Source organism: Channa argus, chromosome 8 (genome assembly GCF_033026475.1).
Source record: "Channa argus isolate prfri chromosome 8, Channa argus male v1.0, whole genome shotgun sequence".
Lineage (NCBI taxonomy): Eukaryota > Metazoa > Chordata > Actinopteri > Anabantiformes > Channidae > Channa > Channa argus.
Window position 1 is genome coordinate 4981925 of NC_090204.1, and position 23593 is coordinate 5005517.

The 23593-nt window shown below is 41.5% G+C and overlaps 1 protein-coding gene and 1 long non-coding RNA gene across 5 annotated transcripts in view; one reads left to right on the top strand and one right to left on the bottom strand.

Annotated features, from left to right (window-relative positions):
• The first annotated feature begins 2764 nt into the window (after positions 1 to 2764).
• Positions 2765 to 20578, top strand: LOC137131862 (uncharacterized). Its single transcript, XR_010915048.1, has 3 exons — positions 2765 to 2838; positions 3092 to 3257; positions 20492 to 20578. It is a non-coding gene; the product is annotated as an uncharacterized lncRNA (long non-coding RNA).
• lnx1 (ligand of numb-protein X 1) overlaps positions 10176 to 23593 on the bottom strand; it is a 31342-nt gene continuing 17924 nt past the window's right edge. For 2 of the 4 annotated variants that reach the window (XM_067513677.1, XM_067513679.1), the window contains 9 exons: positions 20571 to 20824; positions 18802 to 18957; positions 16643 to 16851; positions 16137 to 16559; positions 15120 to 15221; positions 13444 to 13621; positions 12190 to 12436; positions 11333 to 11491; positions 10176 to 11199 (listed from right to left, as the gene is read on the bottom strand). In XM_067513677.1, coding sequence (XP_067369778.1) covers positions 11064 to 11199; positions 11333 to 11491; positions 12190 to 12436; positions 13444 to 13621; positions 15120 to 15221; positions 16137 to 16559; positions 16643 to 16851; positions 18802 to 18957; positions 20571 to 20824 — 1864 coding nt within the window. In that variant the 3' untranslated portion in view covers positions 10176 to 11063. The remainder of the gene's footprint in view (positions 11200 to 11332; positions 11492 to 12189; positions 12437 to 13443; positions 13622 to 15119; positions 15222 to 16136; positions 16560 to 16642; positions 16852 to 18801; positions 18958 to 20570; positions 20825 to 23593) is intronic. The other 2 variants (XM_067513678.1, XM_067513681.1) reach the window with 1 other exon arrangement.

Consider the following 23593-nt stretch of genomic DNA (forward strand, 5'->3'; position numbering starts at 1 on the left):
ACTTTTAAAGAAATCTAAATTTATGTAAAAAGTATTTGTCAAATGAAAAGAAAAACCCTGCACAATCATCTGTAGAAGCAGTGCTAAACAAGACAAAACAGAGAAAGTATTTGTTGTTAGCGTTCTAATATAAATCAAAACCAAATCTACTGCAACTGCAGACGAATTTCAAATTTTTCCCTTTCACAAATAGAATGTCATATGGATTTCATAGGCATAGGGAGATGGTGAGTAGAAGAATAATTGCCAGCACTTGTTGCAATCCAGTCAGGATTACTTTTACAGGTTAGGTGAGCAGCTCCACATACATTCTCAGTTTTTTAATAGTACTGTTAGAATCAGAGGGACTGCAACACACAAACCAAGCGTCAAAGTAAAACATGTCCTTTGCTGAAAAAACAACTTAAACAATTTCTATTTATTTGATACAATGAGAAAAACAGCAGGTCACTCTTCACCAGCAAAAGGTTATGGATAACACAGCAAATTTTAAGGCTTAGTTCTTTAGTAGTTCTTGCACAGACCTGGATACAATGACAAACCAAAACATATTTAAACTTGAGCTGATTATAATATTGCTCTTTCAGCTGTGTAATTAGATTTATTTGGTCTTTGTTGTACTGTATATCTGAATGAGCTAAACTCAATGGCATATATATAGAGTATATGGCCATATACTGTATTTCCCCACACACCCCTACTTCAGGGGTCTATTACAGCGATCTTTCTTCAAGCTCGGGTCCTCTACCAGAGGCCTGGGAGGTTGAGGGTCTTGCGCAGTTTCTTAGCTATTCCTAGGACTTCACTCTTCTGGACAGAGATCTCAGATGTTCTTCCTAGAATCTACTGGAGCCACAATCCCAGTTTGGGGGTCAAAGCCCACACTGTTCTGTTTGTCCAGTACTACTATGTGCGGTTGGTTGGCCATTACCCGTTTGTCAGTCTGTATCTGGAAGTCCCACATTCCCACAGTCATTCTCAACAACATTTTGACTTTGGAACTTCCAGGCTGTACTTGGCACAGATGTTTCTGTACGCTGTGCTAGTTAGTTAGTTGTGGCGTTCCATGCATGGCCTGCTAGATAGCATTTTGCACCCTGCTGTTATGTGCTGTATTATCCCAGGGGCATTTTTGCAAAGCCTGCCCCAGAGTCCTGCCTGGATTGGTAGACCCCAGCCTCTATAGATCTTGTGCTAAGAGCTCTGCTCTGCTCAGAGCTGTGCTCTGCTCCTGTGCTGCTAGGATTAGTGCCTCTGTGCTGTCTTTCAGTCCAGCTTTATCCAGCTACTAGTAGGAGTTTTTGATATCAGCCAGTTCTTCTATCTGATGTTGTTACATACCGTGCAGGGGTTTATCCTTCCATGACGGTTCCTGTTCTTCATTTCTTTGCTCCTGTAGTTTCTGCTGCCTGAGGTATTCACTCAGCACGTCATCATTTGGGGCCATCTATCAGATGTATTCATGGGTATTTTTTGTTTCATCTGAATAGTGGCTCTGATGACAACTAATCCTCACCGGCCTCTATGTCCTCTTTTGGCCAGCTTATTATGCCAGCGATGTACCTGATGACTGGGATGATGTAGGTGTTTATCTGCCGGAGTTTGTTCTTCCCATTCAGCTGACTTCTCAGGAGTTGCCTTACTCGCTGTAGGTACTTGGTAGCAGCTGCTTTCCTTGCTGCCTCTTTATGGTTACCATTTGCCTGTGGGATCCCAAGGTACTTGTAACGCAGTATATAAAAAATTGGTTCAGTGATTTATGGTTATAGAGCTGCTCATTCATGGATATGTCAAACTGTTAAAGGCAATTATGTTGCATTTCAGATGATATTAGAGCCAAGTGTGTTTATGTTAATGAAACCCAGAGAACACAAGGTGTGAGCACTGAGTAGTGTAAAGTGCTCTGATGAACCATTAAGCATACAGTTATTATCATCCTGTTAGGGCCCTGCCAACAACCACATGCTCACTCACCCGGACTCACATCTCCATTAACTCATTCTATCTCCATTCACAAACAAGGCTCTCTCCAGCTCTGCGCCTCTGTAAGACCATAATAAAAAGTGTAGAGAAAGAAAACTGGCCAGGCCAGTGCTGACAGAGCACGGGGTATGATAGATCTGCTCACCGCAGGATTTATGGCACAGTGTTTTTGGAATCACACCTGGTGCAAAGCAGTACCATTGGATGTGATTCACACACACCCAGTTCCCTTTCAGTCCAGTCGGAAGTTTTCAATTGGAAGCGGGTGCAGGTCCAAGCCACGTGGACAAGCTGAAGATCCAGATAGTATCAGTTATATGCCCTCCATCCGCTCTTCATGGGTTGGCGAGCTCACACTGTGTCTTGACAATGAGCCAGTCACTTCAAACACTTGGAAAATACAGCTGTGCATTTGAAAAAGGGCTTTGATCATGTTGCAGACAGTCCACTTCTTTTTTTACTGATTGATTCATCTGTAACTTTGTTTGTTCCCCCCATCTCTTTTTAGCTTTCTTAAAAGAAATGTCTTAAAACATTTAAGATAAATGACTGTAGTCTAGTCTAATCTGAAAGGAACTGATTGTTATGAAGAAAGTTCATAAATGGGATGGAATTGGGTAAAAAAAAATAAAACATCATTAAGTCATTGTTTTAACAAAGCGGTAACACAGCCATTTAAAGTATAGCTTTGCAGTGTACTTCTTTCTGTATATTATTTTAGCGGTCATGTAGAGATATTACTGAATGTGTGAGCTGACATTGACATATTGACACCAGGTTTGTTCCTTTTCCCTTTCAGTGGACATGCTAAAAAGTTTAAAGCATCTTCAACTTCACATCAGCCATTTCCATCAGGTAAAATGTCTAAATCCAGGATTTATATTGTTTTATAATTACTTGAGTTGTCTTTGGCCTATACTGTATACTAAGATCCTGGATATTCTTGAATATGCGTAATAATGGTAATAATAATAATGTAATAATAATAATTCCTCTAGTGAGATTTACCTCTGTGGGTAAACAGTGTCATCAACACACATTCTTGCTGACATATTGCTGACATATTTCCCAAGTCATCCGACTAGAAAAGCTCTGTGCTTTTTCTCAGGTGTGTCTTCTTTAATCCCACGGACCACAGCCTCCAAGTCCTTCAAATCCTTCGTATGGCAGAAAAAAGGTGACACAGAAAGAGGCAGATCCAGAGAACATGGCAATGATAAGAACAGGAAAAGAGGCAGAAGCAGAGAAACCGAGAGCTATTTTTCACACAACCGGTGGGTCTAAAACTACATTTACATTACAGTCCTTAATACTCAATTCTGACTCTTGATTTCTCAGTCTGATCAGATTTTTTGTGTTATGCTTGTACTGTAAGTGACATGTCCCGCTCTGATATTGACACTATAACAGACATACAACATATTTGACACAGGCAGCAGAGTTTCATTTATCCTGTCATCGATTTAAATCATGGAATTAACTTTACTGACAGGAGCTCTGAGCTGCTGTTTGACATATTAGGCTGCAAATAAGTAGTCTGCAGGTATAGTAGAGCAGGGAGAAATAATCCTCTGGTTAACTCATTGCAGATGTTGTCATTCTCTTGGACAGATTAAAAATGGGTCGCCAAATAGAATTTGGCGACCTGCCTGTATTGTATCTGTGGGAAATACTGATATATATAACCCTCAAGTCTGTTTCACATGTGTACTGTACATCATATTGACCAAGGACATACTGTGCCTACTCCCTTCACACTTTCCTCTTTTCATTCGGATGTATAAATGTAAATGTCTGTTGAGCAGCTGTGTCCTCCTGGATACAGCATGTAGTGTGTTTGTTCTGGTTCTGACATTAACTCTATTCTGGCCTTTAATACGGCACTGCCTGCCTTCCTCGCTCTCTCTGTCCCTATCCAACCCCCCACCCCCACATACATACACACACACACACAGACACACAAACACACACACACACTAACACACACACACACACACACACACACAAACACTGCATGTTCACAAAAAGCAAAAGTTTAAATGCCTGAAAACTTACGAAAAGCAAAAACAGAACAAAGGAAGGGGAGGAGGAGCCTCATAGAGCTGCAGAAGAATCTGTTTGCCAGGTGAGGCAAGAGATGACTGTAGAATAGTGCACAAATGGTGGGTAATAGTTCTACATGACAACACACTGGTGGTGTGAGATGGCAGTTTGTGTAAGACTGGGGGTTATGCTGACTGCCTCAAGTGGTAGTGAATCATCAAAGCACTGAAAATACACGGACAGCAGAAAATAGGGCTTTAAATGGAAATCGGTTCTTTGAGCTGGACTGAACTAATTGTACATTTATCTGAATAACTTATAACTTAGTCTGTATCTGTATCTTACTTAGCATGTAGCATTTTCCCCTATACAATAGCAAAAGGGGGTTGTGCCCTGAGTTTGAGTTGGTCTTCCAATATCTCCAGCTGATGCTATAATATGGCCGTTGGGAGAAAATGTCCTGCTATTCTGAAGATATGCACACTATTGCAAAAGAGTGTACGACTATTCTGACAAAAATCAGGACTATTGCAAGGCCAGGAGAAATTATTGCAAGCATACGCAGAGCTATTTTAGTTGTTCTGGTGCAGTGAGATGGGCCAGGGTCCAGTTTAAATTCTAGATGAATGAATACTTCACTTATTTGCCAGCTACTGCAAAGAAATAATTGAGTTTACGCTCCTCTGCATGGTGCTGGGCTGTTCCTCCCTGTGGCTCACGGATGATAAGAGCCAATCTAACTTCCACTCCAAATTTCACATAGTGCCCTACTACCCTACAGTCTGACAGCCAGAGTGTGGCCGTATGTGTACTCAGACACTTATGCTCACATGCATGCACAAGCCAAATTCTGCCCTAGATGTCCTTTGCACACTCAGAGTTGACCAGTAGCTAGATGTCTATTCAATTCTATCAACTAACACAGCTAACAGCTATAATACACACACGCTCATCTTTTATCCCCTTTGCATACTCCTCAACTGATTATTTAGTATGTAAATGTGAGCGTGACATTTAGCATAATGTAGCATTTTTTAATTAACATGAACGTATCAGGGTTACTTTTGTCACTGGCCTCAGCTCTGGAGTTGGGATGCAGGCATTAAACCATGACAGTCTGTTGCCCCCAGTAGTTAACACCACAAATAGCTATCGATTGTACAGCTGAAGTTTGCGAAAAATATATTGACACCAGTTAATTCCTGTGTCAGGTTGTGTTAATTAACTAGCATGGAAATAAGCAAAAATGCAAAATAGCAAAACAGACAAAGTGGTGTATCTCTTGCTGCTCTGTGTCCCGTTGAAATATCCTTGTAAACTCTTCTGTTTCCAGCATTTCTACTAGAAAAAGTGAGCTGTTTTGCTTGTGTTTGTCTGGATGCATTGTGGATTCAGGTTTGTATGTGGTGCTCAGAACAGTCTTGAGGGTGAAATGAAGGCAGTGCGACATTGGGACAGCTGGAAAGCTGTAGGCTAACTGCAGAAGTTAGGAAGTACTGTACCAGAATCGCATATGTGTGACAGACACAGAAGGAATGCACAAGAGAACTGAGTATTCACATCATACATTTGTTTTGATGTCACAGTCACTGGGGACTATTTCCAGGGCCCTGAGTCCTGTGTATGCTTTTCACACCTTCTGCTCTTTGTTGACACGGTTGTCCTACATTCTGGTCACATGACTAGGCTTCACACTGCATGTCTCACACACTCACGTGTTTAGGTCATATGTTTTCTGTTACACTGATTTATGACTGTATTCAGGACTATTTTTAGATCGGAACCGGAGGGGTTCATTATTAATCTGTGTGTGAGTGTGTGTGTGGATGGTTTCGTGTGTCAGAGAGACACATGGAGCTTTGTTGCTATCACCTTTGTTTTCAGTTTGACTGTGCTCGGCAACCCATGTGTCAGACTGTGGCAGGACCCTCCCACCCCCTCTATGCATCAGCTACTGGTTATCAGCTGTGGCTGGTTTTGACCGTATGCCTTGGATTTACCACTACTACTAATAGATTCCAGGAGCTGAACACTAGTTTCGCCGATGATTCAACCAAAATAAGTGATGTACTGTACAGTGAATGTTCCTTCCCCCCTCTAGTATTAACGCAGGGTTTAGCTGAGTGTGAGAATGGAACAAGAACTGATAATTGAAAGGAGGCAGCTGTAACACAATGCAGTAAAACAAAATCAGGGTATTGCTAATTCAAAACAGCAATAACCCTTTACAGCCAAAAACAAATTTCCACCAGTCAGCAGTGACCGCCTCATTTCTTTTGCATGTATACACATTAGAAGTTATTTCCTTCTTTAGCTAAAAACATTTGGAGAACAGCATTTTACGAAGCTTTGCAAGTGTTGCCTGTTGTTTCAAGAAAGAATATTCCTCAGTGCTACTTTGATGGCAGCCTTGTGATTTGAAGGAACAAACCCGTCTCCCTCCCAGGTTTGGCTTTAGATTTAGGAAGCCTGGCATGATCCACATTGCCATACTCCTTTATCAAAGGAAGGCAGGTTATAATTTACCTGCCTTTTTTATGATTTTCCTCATCTATTTTTGTCACATTTATCCTGGCTTCAGGGTCAGACTTGGAACCTTTGCACTATTCTCTCTGCATCTGTTTTCATTTTCCCTCCGCCAAACTTTTTTAGCACTATAGAAAACAAGGTTTTTTGTCTTTCCTATTCTTACATTTAACTCAGTGTCAGTCTTTGCATCACTACCTAATCAATTTCAGTAAGTTCATTCTGTGTTTCCATTCATTCAAATCTACTGTCTGTCTTTACTCTTAAAGATACAGAATCTCTTTCTGTCAGTTTTATATGCATTCATTTTTCTACATTTCTACAGCCAACACACTTGCTCGCTTTTTAAAGCTCACATCCGAAGGGGACTGTACATTGGTTATCTTATACAAAGCACATTTTTGTTTCTTACACACTTATCTACAGTTTCCACTTACTTTCTTTTATAGGTTTTGATTGCCCTGAGACCCCAATTTAGTTTGATTTTTCACCCCCTATATAAATAACTGCTTCTAAAGAGTTTGTTCTATCTGAAGCAAACTGATTGGCATTGGTGTTCCATTTGAATATTTTGATTTAATGGGATTACTTTGGATGTTTGGCCTAATGAAACAATATCTTAAAAGATAAAAAAAACAACTTTATGACAAATCCAGGTGGTTGCAATATGGAGTATGAAACTTTGGCATCACAGAAACTTTCAGGCTTACTAGAGAGAATCACTTCTTTCATGATTACGCACTTAATTTTGACGGTGACACCACAACAGTTTCATCTGGTTACTGTTTGAGACACAATACGCAAATGATGTAAGCCTTAGTTTAATGGGAGCACATTGAACTATCCTGTACCTGTCCAAACAATTCAAATGAGGATCACAGAGAACAGTTAAGACACTAGTCACACTAATAGTTCACTCACTGTATTTGTAGTGAATTCAGTTTATTCTAACAGACTTCTCTCGTTTGGTTAGTGGGAAAACATGTACACAATTTATCAAGTCATATTCAACTCAAGACACAGACAACTTTGGCTGCCAAGGTTATCAACCCCGACAGGTTTGTTGATTATGACTGTTAAGCGAGTCACCAAATGACTGTAAGACCAGTCACTAAATAAACATAATTGTTGGCACTGATATTTGACGTGTGGGTGAGCTTTTCAGTTTAATTTAGTCCGACTAATACTGTCTCCTTGGGAAGTGTTTGACTCGGTTTTTGGTTTTTGCACTGTGTAAAGCAATTTCTCTGTTAGAGCTAATGGCTTTAAGCAGAAACAAATGTAGGCCTTGGGTCCTAATCCCCGCTGCTAACACGAGTGCTGTCTCCAAATATTGAATGTGTTTAGCTTTGTACTTGCAACAGCTATGTCCCTTAAGGCACCATCTTTCTGTGTTGAGCAAGTGAATGATGATAATTACTCTGGCCATGTGTGAACAGAGTGTCTGCATTAGGGGTGCAGTACTATATTTTATACATCATAGGTCCTAAAGTCAAGAACACATAAAAAGCCTACTGATGTTGTTCTTGTAAAAGAGAAATCCTCATTAAGGAGATGCAGGCAAGTGGAGAAGTGCTGTGAATCTGACAATATCTCAAGATGTTTTTCTTAAATGCAAATTTAAATAAATACAAAATTTAAAATAACTGATTAAATGGTCTGCACTTATATAGCGGTTTTTTACCTTTTGGCACTTAAAGCGCTTTACACAGCTTCTTATTCACCCATTCACATTCACAATCACACACACACCGATGGGGGAGCTTCTATGCAGCTGGCCAACACAGCTGAGTAAGAGTAACTAAGTTGAGGTTCAGTGTCTTGCTCAAGGACACTTCAACATCTGACCGGAGGAGGCGGGTATCAAACCAACAACTGGTGGGGATTGGTGGACAACCACTCTACCTTCCTGCACCACAGTCGCAACATGGGACTTTTGGGAATCAACCTAGCAGGGCCTTTGAGACTCATGAGATTGTTTTCTTTATGCTTTTCTCCAAAAGTCTTTCTTTTCTAGCCTTTTAAAAATGTACATTATTGCCTGAATCTAACTGCTTACTATGTGGAAATATACCTGAAGTACATTCACATTAAGATCCCACCCACGAAGTCGGCTCTAGATCTTGAAGTTGGCTTTAGATGTTAGAGTGGTAGTTAGAATGATGAGCACCACTCGAAAACCTCTTAATTTGCTTTGCTACTAGGCACAGTAAATCCTGTTATAGCTTTCGCTGTAGCGAAAGCCACACATTCAACTGTGTTTAGGACTGAGATGTATCAGTATGACATATTCATCTGTCTACATATTTATTCATTTTTGGTGTGCCATGTATACATACACATACTTTTCAGATGGGGTATACCTGTGTTCCAGAAAGCATGTTGTCATTTATCATGACAGCTACCAAGCATAAACTGTCACCAGTCTTGTCTTTAGTTTAAATGCAGTTTAAGCATTTAAACTTTCTAATACTTTCTAAAACTTTCTAATATAATATATATAATATATAATGTTTCTAATATAAAATATGCATGTTTGCTTATTTCATTTCCACTTTTGAAAACCAAATAATAAAAAAAGTTGCTTTGTTGTTTTTATATGGCAAAACATTATTAAAAATGCACAGTGAAAAGTTTGAAATAAATCCTGGGACAGCAATCACTTACTGCATTATGCATTCTTTAGTTGGAACTCTGACTTTTGTAAGTGTTCGATTCCAGCCAATATTTAACATTTGACTTAGTGACGTAGTGACATCTTTGTACAGTTTGGTTTGAAAGTTTACATCCCCTCATTTCTATGATAGCAATCTAGTAAAGCAAAGATTTTTTAAACAACAAAGTGTGATTTTTAATGCACAATCAGCTAGTAGAAATGTTCCTTCATCAGAAAGTAATTAATTGTTGCTCAAATTCTATGCCTACAAATGGCAGGCACTGACTTTTGTCTTATCTTCTCTTTACGTGGAGAAGGGAAACAAAGGACAGCAATGAACTGTATTCCCTATAGTGTCCCAATGAAAACATGCATCTGGTTTTAACAATAGCAAATTAAAAAAATATGTGTGTATGGAATTTTTCAGTGGAGAGAAACGAATGAGATACAGGCAAACTGCAGAGCGAGGGAACAGAACCCACAATTTTCAGAGGGACAGTGGAGAACAAGAATGGCACAGAGACAGGAGGCGTACGAGTGAAGGACGGCAAAAATCATCATGCAGGTTAAGGAGGAAACCAAACTCAGATATTAAAAAAGAAAATAGAGTTGTTTAATTATTTGTCATCCATGTTTCCCCACAGCAGCAGCAGCAGCAGCAGAAGGAGTAGGAAAGATGATGGTGAAGATAGGAAAAGAAAGGGAGGGAGGGACAAGGACCAATAAGATGCTCTGCCCTGACAATGAGGAAAATCAAATCTGATTGACTTTCAGTCTATTCCAGTGTATTTAATGAGAAGAACTGCCCTGTGGCATCTTACAGTATGACTTACAGTATGTTGCATCAGAAAAAGTCAGTTTAATGTTATTGCATGTATTGTATACCAAATAGTTAAGTTGCATCAGCTTTGTTGTTGTTGTTACTGAGCGGAAGCGAGGCTTTCAAGTAGGAGTCTTCTCACACAACTGCTTTTCAATTACTTTATTGACCATTTAACCAAATGAACCATCAGATATACTACACAGGCCAAAGTGTGACACATAGAACCACAGTAGACAGACCCCAGACCATCTACTGACACACAGAAACCAGTCAGTTTTTTTCTTAAAAGTAAGAAAATTAGTAAGGCCTCCACAATGTCACCTTAAATATTTTTTTTACATGTTATGAACACATTTATCCTTTACTTTGTGATATATTCTTCTTGCCAGTGGTTTGATAATTTATTCATAGCTTCTGAAATAAAAGAATAAAACCTCAACACAGAAAACTACTTGGCAATGTGTGCTCAGGTCAACAGATGAAGATGACAACCACTGTCAGTACAAACAGAATGGAGCCTATGTTTAAAGGCCATACCACAAACAAACAAAAAGAAATGTATTACAAGAGCTTGGATCAATACTTTTTAGACACACCCAACATTTACAGTAAAGAAATGTGAGTCCAACTTAATGCATATCCTAATATATAACTACTGGAATTGGCAACGTGTTGTGTCTCCTCTTGATTCACCCACTCCACTTACTGGTTGCTGTGCCAGAGAATGACCGTCTCCTCCAAACACATACCTCCCAACAACTTAGAAGTGGCTCAGTCTGTGAATCCTCCCAGTTCAGCATACTCAGAGGGGCAAGTTAACCTCTGGTAATGATCCAGTCTTTTGTTTGTCCCTCTTCAAACTTCTGGCAAACTCTCAGCTGTCCAACAGAAGTGAGATATCCATACAGCTACAGCACTATTCTAAGCTTCTTCCACACAGCAAGCTTAGGGTGGTCAGCCAGTCTAAAGATATGCCTTTCACATTCCCTGGTCAGTGCCACTGAAAGCAGCGCTGGATGACTTGGGACTCTGCTACAGCAGGCTGCCCGGCCATGACACGATGGTCAGGGTGATTTTGCCCCGAAGCTCCTTTAGAAGGCGCACCAACGCTGTGTGGGTCATCCCCCAGGTGCTTTTTCCATTCACCTCAAGCAGTATGTCCCCACATCTGCACAGAAACGGCCCGTGACAAACATGCATTGAACAACTACTGCTTACATGCCTTAAATGTGCTGAACTCATAAGCAACTGCTTGGTAAATATAAGGGGAGAATTAAATGATATATACATAGGCTGAATACCTTATCCTGCCATCGTTGTATGCTGGCGTCCCCTCTACAATTGAGCGAATAAAAAAGGATTGATTGCAGTTGACCTCCTCCTGACCTCCCACGATACTGAAGCCTAAGCTGCCCGAAGTACTCCGTCGCAGTACAATGTCTTTGCAGCAGTAGAGATGCCTGCATAAACCAAGAGGGAGATTAGAAACACAAATCTCTCAGTTGCATCTTTCAATTACAGTATTTTCTGTATATCTGCACACATTATAGGTATGTGTGCACAAGATAAATTGCTGAAACCAGCTCTGCACAGAAGACAAAGGCAACCCCAGCAATCCTTTGAACACGGTGTGACTTTTCCCCCATGAGACATCAAGCTATATGAACAGTGGGATTCCTATATCAGTCCCTTACAAAAGCCGAGAGCTGAGTAAAAATTGCATTGAGATTCTTTTAGCTGCACTGCTGCTCTAGACCACAGTCCCATGGTGGTTAGTAGTTAGTTTTGACTCCTAATCAATTTACTGTTTGAGAAAAAAAACACATTTTCTTATTCCACTTTAAGCAGAAATGCACCAATGTCTCCCTGACAACCTGTTGTAGTAAGAGAAATTTATATGCTACAATCTGACAAAGTTTTTTATTCTCAGTTCCCAGAGGAGGTAACAGTGGTGAATATTTAAACTGAAAAGTTAGTTCAGAAAGTATAATGAGCATTCTCTCGCAGCTTACTGTCAGAATTTCATTTGGCACCAGCTGGCAGAGGTCAGAGGGACCAGTGTGAGGTGAGTGGCGTAAATTATACTGGGTAGGAGAGGTAGTAGAAAAAGTGCAAAAGTATTTATGGAGTAGATATAGGGACACCAGGGGGTGCTCACCTGGGTAGCTGCAGCCATGACACCCACAGTGGGGAGTAATCGTCATTGGGCAGTGGGCTCTTGGTGATATCTGTAGGTGAGGATGTGAGACAAGGTGGCAACATGGTCTCTTGCAGGCTTTCTTCGGGGGACCGCATCTCTAAGACCTTGAGCACAACAGGAGAGGAGGTGTTCTTCAAGTTGGCCACGGCTTCGCCTCGTGTCACCCCCGTCAAATCCACCCCATTCACGCTTAGCAAGATGTCACCTGGTGGGGACGAAGTGGACACCACAGCTCATCATCCACCCAGGGTTGCTGCCCTGATAATATTTTTTCAAAAGACCTCACAGAACAGGGACTCATCATCTGCCTGTTTAATATTCAACAACCTCCCCCGCTTAAACACAAAAGCATTGAACCCAAGCGCCACCTGTGCTTTAAAAAGACTCTTGGTGATGAAAGAGGTGCAAAGAAAAATAGACGGCAAGGTCCAGCTTGCTAGTAAGCAGCAGCTCAAAGGACATGTTTGGCCTGCACATATACAAATAAATACTCTATTAAAATGCACAGACAGGTTTCATAACCACACAAACAGACAGCTGCTCCATCCATGTCCCATATGAATACAGTAATGCGCACATTGAACCATGCACTGGATAAACAGACTCGATATACTTCTCTTTCTAATAAGTCTGTATTAGATGGCTGTTCTCCATCACAGCATTCCTTTCACTCGCTCATGAACAGAGCCTCCGGCCATCAGGGGGAGAGTGGGTTGAGTGTAATGGCAGGCCTAATATAGCAATGCTTTAAGATGGACATGCTGGAATCAGCAGTTAGGACTCAAATCACTCACTCCACTGCCTTCAAATGCATTATAGGATATTAAGACTGCTGCTGTTACATGCAGTTATTTGCATGCCACTCCATGTTTTGCTCCATTTCAGAGTTGGCTGATTTGATATAGCATTTAATTAGGTAGTGCACAATTTCTTATCAGGAGCACAGTAAGTCCAGAGCACTTCTATGCTAATGTTTGTTTGTGTTTTTGTTTGAACGTGTCGGAGCCAATTGATGAAGCACTGAACCACAGTAGCACCCCTGAGTTTTCTGCTGGATGAATAACCATCATAATGAAACCTGAGTCTTCGCACTAAAGCACTGAACATGACATTTCTTGTACTAAAGTTGTGAATAATATCCTGATGATTTCAACATTGCAAGTGTTTATATAGGAAAGAGAAATCAGTACGTTTATTAATAAGTCATTTCACCTTTGCGGATGGAGCCTTCTTGGCCCACTACTCCATCAGGGTCCACATTTGTGACATAGATGGGGAGGTCCCACCCCCGGCTGGACATGCCCCCCGCCACAGTCATACCCAGGGAGTCATATGGCTCCTTGGTCAGAGTAACTGTCTTCTCGTAGCATGCAGGCTTCTGACAAGAGTCCTTCACAGGAGATGCAAAAATGAGAAAGAGGGAGTAGTTAAAGATGGAGGTTGATTAAAAATACATGGAAATGCCTAATTTTTAAAGCAACAGGGTTGGTTTATTCTGCCCTTATGTCGTATTCAGTTTTTATGTCCCACTCCCATGGTAGTGGACATAAAAACTTGCAGCACATTGATAATTGATGTTGACCTTGTGTCTTTCTTTGTGTATCTAGATTCTTACCACACACAATGCCTCAAGACCAAACATGATATGAACTTAATTGTTACACCAAGGGCACCTTCTATAGACTAAGTAATCTAATTTGACTTTGGAGTAGCACATTTGCATAATAATGAGGACTGTTTTCTGTGGGACCTGCGATAGGACCTTAATGGTAAGACATAGATATAGTTGCTAATTAATAGATGACCTTATTAGCATAACTGGTAATGGTGGTTACTTTAGTATGGGACATCAGGCAGGTCAAAATCCGTGTTCTTGTTCAATATAGAGAGATTTATTCATAGACTCCATAATGTGCTATTTGATACTGGTGAACAAAGCTGTGGGTGGGACAAAGTGAGTGAGATATTATTTATGGTGAGCGTGTTTGTGAGTCAGATGGGGGAGTGCAGGGGGGAGTGAAGTAGTAATGAATAACAGATGGACACATTGAGGTTGATGGGATGTAGCTTGCGCTGTTTGCTAATGTGCTGCATTTGCTAATGTGCACATTTCTGTTACGTTTACAGCAGATCACTGTGTGTGTGACAGTGCACAGCACCATCTGAACACTGTCTGCACTTGAGGCCCACCTGCAGTACACAATATACTATTGGTTGAGTAAGCTGCACATTGAGAGTAGTATGAATTTTGGAATAGTTTTCAATTTGGGCATTTTCTACAGTAGCAGGGACAGTTTTGTTTAAGGTCAATCATCTAGCAAGTCAGTGGTGAGCTACGTAATTGATAGGCTGCTATTTATTTACGAACAGTTTCACATTTTGGTTACTTTCTTCCTTAAGTAAAATGTGAAAATGAATATCCCTTTCATGTCTGTTTGATAAACATGAAACTATAGCCAGCAGTTACTAATTGTACTGATGTTGTTAACACCAGAATTTTATACAAATATGCTACATGCTACAGTAATACACTGAAGTATATACAGCAGATTTATACTCACAATAATAAATAAATAATAAATAAATAAAGAATAGAGAGTATTTAAACTGATAGTAATTGGAACAAAAACTATTACTATGTTTAATAATTTGGGATTATAATCAAAGATTCTCCAATAGGCTGAATTGATATTTTGTATTTGTTAAAAACAAAGAAGAGGGCTGGCCACTGAACTGTTAAATGACATGTTTGGCTTTGACGGGAGAACAATACCTCCATGCATCATTTCCACCTGAAAGGGAATATTTATCACAGGAAGGGTGGAACAAAGCTCTTCTCTGTGTATCACTTCTTCTCTCCTGTGTATGTGCCTGTACATGCTGCTCACCAGCAATGATTGTTCTATATCCACTGGAGAATATGGTGGGGGACCATCATGGGGCAGGCAGATCTGACGAGAAACTATGAAGTGGACATGCTCCTCGCTCGCCTAGGGAACAGAAAGTTTAGACGTGAGCTGAGACAATGTACTGCAGTTTTAAAAAACTGACGAGATGGATAAAACGCTCATGTGTTAAATACAATGCCACGTCATCTATAATAGTTTGATTCATACAAATACCAAAATGTAAACATTTGCAGAGGAAATTATGGTAAGTTTCATTTTTAAATTCACTGCCACCTAGTACCAGCCTTTTTTGCAATTTAAAGTCCTAGCACTTATCTGCCAGTCCAGCTACTGTAATTTCCACAGTCACATTTGGTGGTCTTATATACACAGAGACTGACTGACTGCTTCCTTCTCCCTTTTCTCTCATTCCTTTGAGATTTACCCTGGTCCTTGTCCCAGCGCAGAACTGACTCCTGAATTAGCCAGTCCAGCCCATTATTGCCTTAATTGGACTAATTTAATTTCTTCCCTGCCAGTTCTTGAGTGCCTGCTCTGAGAAACCATCTTGGCTCCACAGAGACACAGAAGAGCCAGTCAGACCGCTCAGACAGGAACTCTCGGCCCAGAGACCCTGCACAGTCAGCCGTAAACATGCCGCAATTAACTACCATTAACCACAAACACACTGCCATTGACTGGCATCTACCAGGAACCAGAGGCAGCCCCATGGCCCAGTTGATCAGGGAATCACGACAATTAAATGCTATTAACTGCAGTGAGTGCAGACACAACAGCATAGCATAACACAATTAGCCTGAATCACCACAATTATCTTTAATACCTCAGGGATATGAGGTAAGAACAGAACACAGTTGTTAAAGGCTGTAAGAACATGTGGACTAATTTCCCTGTCGCAACTATGGACTTTCCATAAAGTGATAAGACCTGTTGCCTTATCAAGCCTGTGTTTTTAATGAAAGCCCTTGGAGTTTGTCTCGTGTACTTATGACTAACCTGGATAAGCAGAGCAGCATGTTCTGGTGCGCCGTAACGTAAATCATGCCCATTGATGGCAAGCACACGGTCGCCAACACACAACTGTGCATCACGTGCTGCCAGGCCTCCCTCCAGCAGATGAAAAATATAGACTCCATGCTCCTCCGGCCGCCTCACTAGTTTAATGCCCAGCTGTTCCTCTGGAGTGCTTTTATTCAGGACCACATGGATGCTGTCATCCCTCAGTGGATGGTGGTGTAGGCCGTGAGACAGGTGGCCCCCTGCGGCATCATGGCCGTACCCATGCGGGTGCCCATGCGAATGTGAGCGGTAATGATGACGCTGTTCTCTGAGCACGGTCAGCCTAAGGAGTTGGCAGGGCTGCTTGAGGGTTGCCACAGCATAGCAGTGTGGAACATTGCTGATGTCGATGCCATTTACCTTAGAGAGCAGCAGAGATGGAAATTAGAAATTTGATCACACCTCATTGACACTGGATGCTACTGTAGCTGTTTCTGTGATACCTTCAGGATCATGTCCCCAGGCAGCAAGCGTCCATCCCGAGCAATCACCCCTTCTCTGTAGATATCCTGGATGAGGATGCGAACCAATGGGGTCTCATTGCCGCCAACAATGCTGATGGCCAGTGGGTCGGAGGGATCCACCCGTGTGATCTTAATACTGGTAACTTCACCATCAGGGATCAGGTGATGGAGCTGAGGAAGAGCCAGCACTAAAGGAAATAATGGGGAGGAGGAAAAAGGCATTTTTTCACATTTCATTCATTTGAGAGTTTCATTCTACTCTACTGTATGATGACAAAAAAAAATTGAGACAAAGCCAAATAAAACAGGAGAGAAGGTGGGAGAAAGAGAGACTGTTCTGGTGTAAAAGAAAGTTGCATAGAGAAAGAAAGAGCGGTAGACTGTTGTGGAGCGGTTCAGCAGTGGAACCAGCTGTATCTACTCCCTCAGGTTACTAAAACAAACTTGTACAAGCCAAGAGGGAAAATTTTCTTGGCTGATTATCCTGAGCAATGTTTGCATCATTAGTCACATACATCTGTACCAAGTATGCTTGGGAAAACCCTTAATTTCAAATTTCCACAAAGTTATTACTTGGGTGGGGATGTTTAGAAAAGTGAGGATACGTGCACTGCCAAAAACATATATCGAAAAATTGTCATTTTTAATTTCGTCTTAACTTTAGCCGTTTTACTGTGTGTTTTTTGTATCAACACTCAGGAATCTACTCAACCAATATACAGCATTCTGCCATAATAATAAATGAAGAAATTTATTTGACTAATGTGCATGATTTCTATGCATACAAATCAGATTGTGAAACTTCCATTCTACTGTATGGTCCACATATGCCCAGTGGTAAATTCCACTGAACAGCAGAAGGATACATCCTAAACAGGAACATGTGGAAGTGGGTGAGGATATTTTGTGACTGCTTTGGCTAACAGCCTCAGCCAGCAAAGATGTATTTCCCATCTTATTTTTTTTGCTTTGGTTATAAAATATGCCTCTCTCTTTATTTCTCAGCAGGCTGTTGCCCTGTACATCTCCAGCGCCATCATCCCAGAGGCTCCTTCTACTCACGCTGCACATTCTCTATTCCAAAGTCAATATTCTGTCTTTATTGCAGCCAATTGCTTGAAGGGTGCAGAGCATATTAACACTGAGACCTGCAACTATTATGTAAGCCTTCTATCTCTCTATTGCTTCCCCTTCAACCTCTATTTTTCTTCATTCTTTCCATAGGGACATTATTACACCTTTGTTTGTATTGGTGTATCTGTATCTGCTCTAAATTTGTTGTCTATGGATCTAAATGTACTTAGAACCTCATTCTCTCTGTCTGTCTTTGACCCACCAGCAGCAGCGGCAATGAATATTTAATCTATTCACATAGCTTTTTCTGTGATGGCCTCAGAGAATAATCTAGTCCCAGATCATTCGTCATCCTTCATTCTTATGTAAAAGCACATTCCTTCTCCTCTGCCCATCACACTGCAGTTCAACTTCAACATTATGCTTTCTTGTGGACTGTATTTCCTAAACCATCAGGGTTTGGATGTGTGGATATTATATTACATATCTGTACAGCACTTTTTCTTTACCCTATAACATCTTATGGATCGACCATACAAGAACACTACTCTCCCTGGAGACTACTCCATCTAGTTGGTGCAAACCTGTTGAAACTGACGGTATTGGCTGGAGAAGGAGGGGAGAAGGTGAAGACTAGAAGGTGGAGAAAGAAGACAGTACGTCATCAGCTTTGTCCCCAGTGAACTCTGGTAACCTAGCACTGTCCACATTGCCTCAGGCTGCCATTCTCCCTCCTGATCTATTTCTCGTGATGCACCAGTGGGCTTATGCAATGTACAGCTGAATTATCAAAAAAACATATGCTACTGTTACTCTGTGGACTCCTAGCAGTGTCACCATATTCACCAAAGCAGAGGGAACATCACAAAGACATCCATTTGGAAAGACGCACAGACATCGAGCCCCCTTGTGTATAAAAAAAATCCTTAATTGCAGACACAGCAATGGCATCATACAATGAAGACACAATGTAAGCATAAAAACATATGCAGAGAAGAACCAAGAGACACACACACGTGCGCGCGCGCACACACACATGCATAATAAGCCCTTCCCATCCATACCTTCTTGTGGCACATTGGAATTCCTGGCATTGTCTCTCTCCTCAGACGACTCATTGCTCACTGCAGTGCCACTCTTGGTCCTCCGCAGGACACTGAATGCCCGGTTCAACCTCCTGAAGGAGCGGCTCCTCACAGAGGAACGGTCAAAATTTCTGACTGCAAAGAAGACAAAGGAGAAAGAGAGAGTGACTTTATATTATATAGGCCTCACCCTCAACATGCCCGGACATGTCTGAAAGCTGCCTCCTCACAGCCAATGAAATGCCTCCTGAGAGCTTATTGACTGTTTCAGATCTGTGTTGTTGTGTTGCTGTGAGAAACAACAAGTAGGTGAAATACCTACATGATGATGAGGAGATCCAGTTTAAAGACAGTATACACATCAGTTAAAAGACTTACCAGATGATAAAGCAGTGCACCGTGGTTCTGATAGCAGAGTATTGTGTTAAAGGTACTTCTGTTGGATGATGACAGCCACTATAATTCATTATACTTAACTGCTAATGGATGTCGTCGAACACCAGAGGCCAGTCTTTTTCCAAGTGTAAAATCTGTTACTGACTGTGGAATCATGGGAATTTCATAATGAAATTGAATTTCGATTTGTCATATGGTATGACATGGTTTGACATGACATAGCTGATCCACTTCAAAAAGTCAATACCAGGTTTTAAGTCTTACAAACATTTTATGAGAACATTTACTTGTTTGTCGAACAACTTTGAACAAGCCCAAATAATGCATCTTTTAATGAGCTGTTTACAACTGGTTACTCGTTAATTAGTAAACTGAATCTGTGCTGAGTATAGTTACATGGTTGCATAACTGCATCAGTGATGTAACACATGGTGACACATAGTGACCATGTCCAAAAGAAGCCCTCCCAGAGAGACTCTTGTCTCTAGTACTTTGCTCTTTTTAGAAAAAGATAGAGAGGCTGCAGTGGAGAGGTAGCAGCCCCAACCTGGCTGCACTGAGCATGGGACAGAGTGTCTCTGCAGCACCCCTCCCACTTTCTGCGGGCCTGGGGAGATGCAAGAGCTCCTGACAGCCACATTATTCTTTAAAAGCGCCGGCCGCTTCTGGAGCTGACAGCTTGTTCGGCAGTAGCGGAGCTTGTGGTGGTAGACACTCAGTTGGCCCGGCCTAAAGTGCTGGTGCAGTGTCATTTGGTGTCCCCACTTCCTGTATGCTCACGCTAGGAGGTGGGGAGAGGGATAGAAAGGCAGAGAGGAACACTCGTGACTGCATTTTACAGTAGTTCGATGTCACTGGGCATTAACACACACTTGCCTTGGCTATATTTAACCTACCTCTACTTCTATTTCTCCTTCACTGCATAATGCGACTTCCTCTTTGTTTCTCTTTCGTTTTCCACAAAGAGAGTTTTATGGATTGGTGAAAAAAAAACAAGGCAGTCGAGCTAATTAGCTGATAGGATTTCTATCAGAAACCATTAGGGAGAATAAAGACTGTATTTGAGGTTGAGCGAATGGCCGGTATATACAGTAGTGATATACAGTATGCCGTGAGTCTGCAGGTATAAATGTATGTTTGAATATAGATCAGTGGCATGTACCTTTTACTAGGATACTAACAGACTAGAAGGCTCTCTACTGTTTATTGAGTTTTAACCTTTCATTTTGGCCAAACACACACTCTTTATCGCTCTCTCTCTCTCCCCTGTCAGGAGACTTCGGGTTAACGTCATGCAGGACTGAACACCACCACACACAAGCACGCAAACATCCGTTTGCTCGTTCACTCACACTCACTCTTCTTGCTGCCGCTGCGGGCAGCCAGGCTGGTGGTGCTGCCTGACTGGCTGTTGTCCTCCAGGCTGGGGTCGAAGGCGGGGTTGACCAGACCAGGCTCGTCTGACAGGAGGGCCACGGCGGCAGAGGTGGGGCCATCATTTGGAAGAGTGGCGATTGTGAGTTCTGATGTGCTGTCGGTGCATTCCCCCTCCTGCGAGCGTCGTTTTCTGTCTGCTGAGAGCCCATAATGAGAGGCCCCTTTACACCTGCGCAAAGAGGTCACAATTTCAGTCTAAAACTCATTCCAGTTGGCATAATGAAATACATTCTTGACTTATTAAATGGTGACACCGATGATGTGACATGGCGTGCTCAAATTCTGTGATCTACTACATGTTGAAGCAGTCACGGCAGACATAGCTATCATTTAGATCAGCAGAGTGAAAATTAAATTTATGTTAGCAGCTAATGAAAAGGTCACATTCTCAAGACTAATGTGCACAGATTTTTGCATCATCTGGAACCTCCTGACGTCTGCCCTCTCCTTTGGGACGGCCATACACCACTTATCTGACCTTAACACTCAAAGAACACCTCTCTATAGTCTCTAGAGCCACAACAACAAAGGTGGTGGCAGGATATCTTTTCCAGCGCTCTCACTTGAAATTCATGCAGCACCTCTGTACCAGAAATGTCATATTTACTCTCATAAAGAAAGAAATACACCAGTGTCTCTTGTTTTGCAGACCTTCTTTGTGTCTGTATCTGCAATGGCGTGTAGAATGGATTTTCTCTGCAGCTGTGAGGGAGAACATGGCTGATTGAAAACACAGATCATTGAATCCAAATGTTAGAACACTCTCATTCAAAAAGAGGGGTTGAGTTACTGACAGAACACGTGAATATAAAACAGATATTGTCTGAATGCAGTTTCTCAAAAACAGTTTAATTCCTAAATTCCAGATGTCTTTTTGCTGTCAACAAAACCAAAAAACATGTACACAAAGTCTCTCTTACACATGCACACACACACACACCCGTGTGTACCCGCATGCTGTACAAGGCATTTCACACTTACAATGGTACATTTGGAATTTTTGCATGTAAATAAATTATGTCAGAGCAGGATATTGTATTATTGGAGAATTTTCCTCCATCTGTAGGCCATAAAGGCTTTCAGCTGACGCTTCATCAGAGGCAGGAATAACACTGGCTTGTCTCTCCAGCTGTCTCTACGGAGCCATCAGCGCAAACATTAACTGGGTTTTAATGAGCCGGATCAAAGTCAGCCTCTGCATCAACAGTAGCCCAGAAAAACAAAGGAGTGGCATTTGTTCTCCTGTGCTGTGAGATGGACTAGGTACAGTACCACAGGGTCTTACATGTAGGAGGATATCGAGCCAAAAAGTGAGCCACATAAGAAACAAGATTACTTGCAGTTGAGACAAACTGTATGAGCCATGGGAGGACATGTGGCCCCCTTTGGGCACCACATCACTAGAAGCAGCATTTTGTCTCAATAAGAGAGCTGTCTGAGTAGGTCATGGACTCTGTCCATATTTCACAAGGAAAATCATTTCATCCTGAAGCAGGTCTTATATCTCACTTACAGCCACAAGTCACACTAACAGTTGGATACAGCATTACACAAAGCTGAAGTAACTATTGATCTCACTCTGAGCTTGGTGACATACCACTGCAATAAAGTGCATGTGACTTTGCATGTGTGTGCAACTGTGTACCTGTGTGTAGGCACTGTGCCCCTGTGAGTTATTCGTCTTCATTCGGTTAGTAAATTGAACGCTATCAAGCATGTCCACGCAGCAACATAGCACTTAACTGAGTGAAGTGGTTGAATAGAGCAATATTTCAATCAGCAGCCGGGGAGAGGGCAGTGCCGCAGTCTTAAGGGGGCAGAAGCTTTTCTCATGTCACTCACTATCAATTAGAAGAATGAAAGCTGAGTGCCGCTGGAAAACTCTGCTGGTATAAACATCAGTGCCTTCATGTGGCTCCAAAAGAATAAGTCCAGTAAACAAACAGATGTCTTATTAAGATGGTGGGCTAACATGTGTCAACATATCTTGGCACTGAAAGTGGTAGTGGTGGAGAGTTCTGTCTCACAGTTAGGTTCAGGTTGTTTCATTTATATGCACTTCACCTTGTTGTTGTCCTTACAAAACAGCATAAAGACAAATTATTATTTGCTTAAATTATTCCAGTGAATATTTCAGGTGGTACTGTTACTTTGAACAATCCAATTCAAGTGTTGTTGTCTAGTTAGTGGGTTGTCAAAAAGGGTTATCAGCTGTTACACAATTTTAGTGTTTCCCACATAAATAGGAACACTTGCCTGTATACTGACCCAAAAATGTAAAATGCCAAAAGTAGGAATTATGACAAAAATGGAAGAAAGTCAACATTTCAATAATTAAGTCATCATCAGAACAACTCACAGCAATTCTACAGAATTAAACAGCGCTGGCCACTGGGACAGCAGACTGCCCGCCTATCGATCATAAGGTCTGTGGCTCAGGGACGGAATTCCCCTGGAGAAGTGGGCAAAGTAAGGAACCTCCAAACCACCCTACCCCACATCTGAATGCCAGTCCCAAGCCTAGAAAAGAATGGGGAGGGTTGCGTAAGAAAGGGCATCAGAGGTACAAACCCGGGCCAAATCAATGTGTGGACCACACGTTCTGCTGTGGTGACCCCAAGCTTACGACATAAGCCGAAAAAGAGAAAAGCAACTTTCTTCTCACTAAAAAGAAAAAAGCATAAAAAGTGTTTGCATGAACACATCAGCCAGCTGTGCATTGTTATGTGCTTCACCCTGATGGAACTTGTACATATATATGTATTAACAATTTTTTCATCCGAAAAACATCTCTTAACATTTTTTACCATTACTCAGCTTAGAGCTGCTGTGATCATTCTAGTTTTCTTGGTAAATTAAAATCCTCCCAGCAAGTGTGAATATCTTCCTCTATATATAAATTCAATCCTTTCCAAAGCTTTGTGTTGCCGCACTAATT